Source organism: Pongo abelii, chromosome 16 (genome assembly GCF_028885655.2).
Source record: "Pongo abelii isolate AG06213 chromosome 16, NHGRI_mPonAbe1-v2.0_pri, whole genome shotgun sequence".
In the NCBI taxonomy this organism is placed as follows: domain Eukaryota; kingdom Metazoa; phylum Chordata; class Mammalia; order Primates; family Hominidae; genus Pongo; species Pongo abelii.
Genome location: NC_072001.2, coordinates 87513005 through 87519004, shown reverse-complemented (window position 1 = coordinate 87519004; position 6000 = coordinate 87513005). Strand labels below are relative to the sequence as shown.

Below are 6000 nucleotides of genomic sequence, written 5' to 3'. Positions count from 1 at the left end.
TCTGCTGCAACGTGTTTATTATGTGCCAAAAAAACTACACCACAGCTTACTCCACACATCTGTAGGAGAGTGCAGTCTTGCCTGCATATACTACAATGAGGTAGAGACTTCACACACAGCTTCACAAAACCCACAGAGTAGCTGGGATATGCAACAATGCAACGTCAGCTCAGCAGGAGGGAGGGGTTATGACACTGGTTCTTTGGCACACAGCTTCCCTAGGAGGGGCAAGTAGTTTTTGTGGGTTTTTTTTGTTTCTTTTTTTAAAAAAAAAAAAAAGGAAAGAAAGAAATAAGTCAAGTTTTCAAATTCCAGTGGCATTTCAGTCAACTGCAACTGTTATCTCATACATTCCTCAAATTAAAGATTTAAGGGAAGGGTACTTGCCCCCTCTAAGAGAAAGGGCTCCTGTGAGCCTTCATCTGCCCCCACCGAAAAGCAGCCCTTTTTAGCTCAGTTACAAAAGAAAAAAGTCCTGTGACTTTGTGATTAAAAACTTCTATCAACCCCACCCCCCCACATAAGTGCAACTTAAGGAGGTGCAATAAACCATTTAAAACTATATACAGCAGCCGCTCAAACAACCGTTTATCCGGTCCAGTTTCAAATAAAACAAAAATATTTTTTTTTCTTGGTTGCAAATGCCTTGATTTGCAACTGTGAGAAACAGTGACCAGCAGTCCCCCAGACACAAATTTGCTATAATGTTAAAAGCTGCCAGGAAAGAAAAAATATCTTGTTCCAAACGACTTAAAAACTGTTTTAAGGAGTGTAAAAAGGAACCGGTAAAAACCCTCGAGCGTAAAATATGAAATATGATTTTGGTTTAAATGAAGAGCAAAGTCTCCTTATTGTTTACAGTAAAAAACACCAGCTGAACACTCAGTTTATGCCGTTCAGGTGGGGGTTAAATAAATGGAAAGGCACTGTATGGCAACTGCAAGAATGAAACCAATGAGACCTGCGCATCATCACCATCAGTATTGCAAGGAATGTAAAAAAGCGCTTTTAATAAATAAACCTAGGTGTAGGCATCCGTGTCAATACCTCAATACCTTCTGGACACGTATTTTTTTTTCTTTTTTTTTTTTTTTTTTTTTCCGCTTTTCATCTGCAAAATGAGGAACTAAAATCTGGGAAAACTACAGAGTCGCTTGGAGGATAAGCCAGAGGGTCCTTGCCCTTGCTATATCCCCTAAAAACAAAACCCGACGAAACTCAATGTGCATTAATTAGTGCAGAAACAAAGACAGATTCAGCAAGTGCAAAGGTGACTACAATTTTCCCTTGTCCTCGGGAAGCCAGCTCCCTGGTCGCCAGTGGCAGGGTGGTGCAGGCTGCTTGCCTGACCTGCCAGCTTCGGGCGCCACAGGCCACTGGGCAAGGCCAGCTCCTCTAGCTGGAATCTCGGTTCTTCTGGTTCCGCATCAGGGGGCTGTGGTGGCGCAGGCCCTCCATGCTGTGCCGCCAGTGCCAGCAGCTCCGGCAGAAGTATTTGAAGCAGACCTGGGTTGGGGGAACAAAAAGGAGGATGCCATGCCTGTGTCAGCACCAGACACAGGAGCTGTTGCATGAGCTGCTTGTTCTGTTTGGAGAAGGGGTGGGAGACTCCCGATGGCCTCTGTGGGTTAGAAGAGATGGTCCCTGGGAGCGCTCTCACCCCAACACAGAAGCCTGATTAACTATGGCAAACCCACCGTCCTTGTTACAGGTCCCCTTACTTAAACATGCTGGGCTCGTAGTGTGTGCAGAGACCATGCTAGTTTCTCTTATCCCCTCTAACCATGACAGCTGCTCTCCTATTCCCTTGCCCTTCTCACCTCCTACAGAGTAGTTGTATCACATGGCTGCTAACGTGGAGAATGTATAAAGATACTGACTAAAAATTCTAATGCTAGGCAACATCCTGCTTTCTTCCCATTAAGTGAGAGGTGACTGGGTTTGTTTCTCAGTCTACTCCCATCTCTTGGTTGCTGTGTGACCTCAGGCAAGCCACTAATCTCTGAGCAATTATCTGACTATGGAGATTATCTGTGAAAGATCCAGATCCATAAAAGCCTGGTAGATAAGGCTGATCAGAAAGATACTTGGTCTCAGGCTTTAGCTAACAATCCAAACTTAACTTCAAACTCTCACTTGAGAGCCTCAGTTTAACCATATTCAGAGACTCCAAATCTGATCAATGGCATCACTGCAAAAAATTTTTAAATAAAATTTAAAAAGCACCCACTAAGCATGGATGGACTGCTGCTGGTGTCCTAAGAGGTCCCAAACTTCCCCTAACACCTGTCAAAGGATGATGCTGACTAGCAGCACTGACACCACTTGGATACTCGTTGGACACATGGAATCTCAGGGTCCGCCCCAAACCCACTGAATCAGAATCTAAGATCCTCAGGTGATGTGTCTGTAATTAAGGTTTGAGAAGCACTGCCAAACACATCCAGATCCACTTTCCATCACCCAGGAACAGTCACTAGAAAGCCACCTCGCTGCTTTCTGCCTGTCGCTGACACCTGTGGGTACAGCCCAGATGCAAATATCAAAGTCGTCCAGAAGTTCAGATGTAAAGGAGGACGAGGCCCTTGAGTAGAGAAAAATCAGCTTAGAAGGCCTCAGGGTTAGGCAGCTGAGCCTGGCTCCCACGTGCTGCTGACCACACCCAGCCAGGTTTCTATCATCTACAAAACCACCTCTCAGCAATAGTGGCATACTGCATAGCAACATCCCAGGCAAGAAAAAGACCAAAGTATAAAGACTCAATTCAACATATTTTCTTAAGAGTTCTGGATAAAGCTATCTAAAGTATGTCTGTCGCTGGTCAGACGTTCAGCAAACATTACTGCTGCCTCCACTATGCTCTCAGACACCACAGGGTACCTCAGAACTCCAACATTCAATGTCATGAACTTGGCATAACATTTTTTTTTTTTTTTTTTGACACGGAGTCTCACTCTGTCCCAGGCTGAAGTGCAGTGGCGTGATCTCGACTCACTGCAACCTCCGCCTCCTGGGTTCAAGCTATTCGCCTGCCTCAGCCTCCCAAGTAGCTGGGATTACAGGCACATGCCACCACGCCAGGCTCATTTTTGTATTTTTAGTAGAGACAGGGTTTCACCATGTTGGCCAGGCTGGTCCTCCTGATCCGTCCGCCTTGGCATCCCAAAGTGCTGGGATTACAGGTGTGAACCACGACGCCCAGCCAACAATTTTTAATTGAGGGCAGGGACTTCATAGACATCGGACCCACCTGATCTCGACAGAAGAAAGGACCAGGCTGAGAACTGCAGATATGACACAGAGAATCTTCTAGGTAGGGGTCAATCTGAACCTGCACAAAGGCAAAATAAGAAGATGAAGTGGCTCTTCTTACCAGGAGGCTCGATAGGCTATAGAAGAAGGGCACATTATTGGCCACACACAGGAATGCGGGATATTGGAATGCAGGATATTTGCCTGTTTTAAAGGAGGCTTGGAGAGAATTATGGGCCTGAAGTACAGAAAGGGGTTCTAGAGGACAGACTCATACACCATGCAGAGTCAGGCTGGATGCCTCTGGGATTCAGGCAACCACACACCGTAATGCCTGGTCTTCTCAGCAAACTGTACCTCAGCCCTCTATCAATTAGCAATATAGGCAAGTGTTCAGAGGATTCCCGAAAGGTTGGAAAATAGGAAGTCAGGCTACTTAGCAATGCCAAAGAAATACCACAGTGAAGGAAGGCACCCTACACACTGAAGAGGCTCAACAGTCCCAGTTCCCTTCCTCCTGGGCGTACAAAGACCAAGCCCACACCCAAACCTTAACCTCAATGTTAATTCTCAGGAGTTTGGCTCACTTCCCTAAACACACCCAGCACAAACAGCTTCAGGTCTCAGGCCTGCCCTGGGTAGTAACTGCCCAAACCCCTCTCATATACCCCAGAGTAAGGGCATAAACCAGCCAACTCACCTTCTTTGTGAACTTGGTGGTTTTGATCTCCACAAAAGCAGCGGTGACTGCTTTCAGGTAACTCCGTTGGTTATTGAAAGTCACACGACCAGAACCTAGGACAACAGACACAAGCTTCCCTTCTAACCAAATTCTCCCAAATGCTACTTTTTTTTTTTTGAGACAGAGTCTCGCTCTTTCGCCCAGGCTGGTGTGCAGTGGCGCAATCTCTGCTCACTGCAAGCTCTGCCTCCCGGTTTCACGCCACTCTCCTGCCTCAGCCTCAGTCCCCTCAGCTGGGACTACAAGCATCTGCCACCACGCCCAGCTAATTTTTTGTATTTTTAGTAGAGATGGGGTTTCACCGTTAGCCAGCATGGTCTCGATCTCCTGACCTCGTGATCCGCCCGCCTCGGCCTCCCAAAGTGCTGGATTACAGGCGTGAGCCACCGAGTCTGGCCTAATGCTACTCTTTTAAAATGCAGGAAACCCTTTACGATACCAGTGCTGTCCAACAGAAATACAATGTGAGCTACTATGTAACTTTATTTATTTTTTGAGACAGGGTCTCCCTCTGTCACTCAGGCTGGAGTATAACGGCGTGATCTCAGCTCACTGCAACCTCTGCATCCCAGGCTCAAACAATCTCCTGCCTCAGCCTCTCAAGTAGCTGGGACTACAAGCATGAGTCACCATGCCTGGCTAATTTTTGTATTTTTTTTGTAGAGATGGGGTTTCACCATATTGTCCAGGCTGGTCTTGAACTCCTGGACTCAAACGATCTGCCCACCTCAGCCTCCCAAAGTGCCAGGATTATAGGTATAAGCCATCAGGGTCAGCCCTTATGTAACTTTAAATTTTCTAGTAGTCACACTGAAACTGTAAAACAGTGGTGACATTAATTTTTATAATATATTTTATTGGCCGGGCACAGTGGCTCACACCTGTAAACCCAGCGCTTTGGGAGGCCAAAGTGGGTGGATCATGAGGTCAAGAGATGGAGACCATCCTGGCTAACATGGTGAAACCCCATCTCTACTAAAAATACAATAATTAGCTGAGCGTGGTGGCGCACACCTGTAGTCCCAGCTACTCAGGAGGCTGAGGCAGGAGAATCACTTGAACCCAGGAGGCAGAGGTTGCAGTGAGCTGAGATAGCACCACTGCACTCCAGCACGGCAACAGAGTGAGACTCCATCTCAAAAAAAAAATCTTATTTAACCCTATGTGTTAATAATATTATTTCCAAATGTGACAACAGCTGTGTTTCCAAAACTCAGTGGGGCCACATTTAGCTGGTGGCTGCCATATTCGTGCCATATTTGACAGTGGGGATCATGTTAGCATGAACCATTCAGGAATGGGCGAAGAATTTGCAGATCAAGATAGGAAGGGAAGAGAAGGGACTCCTTCAGTGCAGGTAGAGCATAGGTTAAGGTTAAAGGATTCAGAGTGGAAGCCAAGATGCAGATACAACACTTGTCTGAAGGGGAAGCCAAGCAGTTGAACTGAACCTCTCTCAGCCCTTAGGCACTCTGGAGACCTATTAAGAGAGCTGGAAGAAGCCCCATCCTGCCAAGTGCCTCCTCCGCTCCTGTGGCTTCTGAAGTCCCTGTTCTCAATCTGCTGCACAGCATTGGTGAGTACACGGTGCTCCTTCCTGACCAGATTCAGTGTGGGTGTGAAGACTAAGCATTTGGGGAGGTGGGTTAGCCACATCTTAATCACAGAGGTCAGGCTCTGCTCCACCTCCATACCCCATCATTGACATTTTGCCAGGAATGGTGAATTGACCTCCTTTCTCAGAGGAGCTGATCAAAACCTAGTGGTTAGGCCCACAGACTTCTGAGTTAGGAAAGCACAGGCCACACTCTGTTGCCTGACTCACTCAGAAAATCCTCCTCCAGCCTGACCTGGTCTCTGACCTTAGACAATGCCAGAGCTTTTCAAGAACTTTTAATAAAAGAAACCAGGCAAGTTCAGAGAATTGTAGCCTTTTCATGAAATAGTACCTGTTGTCTGTTCCAAACTGGTTTCGCTGTGAACTCTGAGCTTCCAACAAAGTTCCT

At 46.6% G+C, this 6000-nt stretch overlaps 1 protein-coding gene across 10 annotated transcripts in view; it reads right to left on the bottom strand.

The window, feature by feature from the left end:
* Window positions 1-6000, bottom strand: part of CPEB1 (cytoplasmic polyadenylation element binding protein 1) — a 104106-nt gene continuing 98106 nt past the window's right edge. For all 10 annotated transcript variants that reach the window (XM_054531143.1, XM_054531145.1, XM_054531144.2 and 7 more), the window contains 3 exon segments: window positions 3953-4047; window positions 3251-3331; window positions 1-1506 (listed from right to left, as the gene is read on the bottom strand). In XM_054531143.1, coding sequence (XP_054387118.1) covers window positions 1396-1506; window positions 3251-3331; window positions 3953-4047 — 287 coding nt within the window. In that variant the 3' untranslated portion in view covers window positions 1-1395.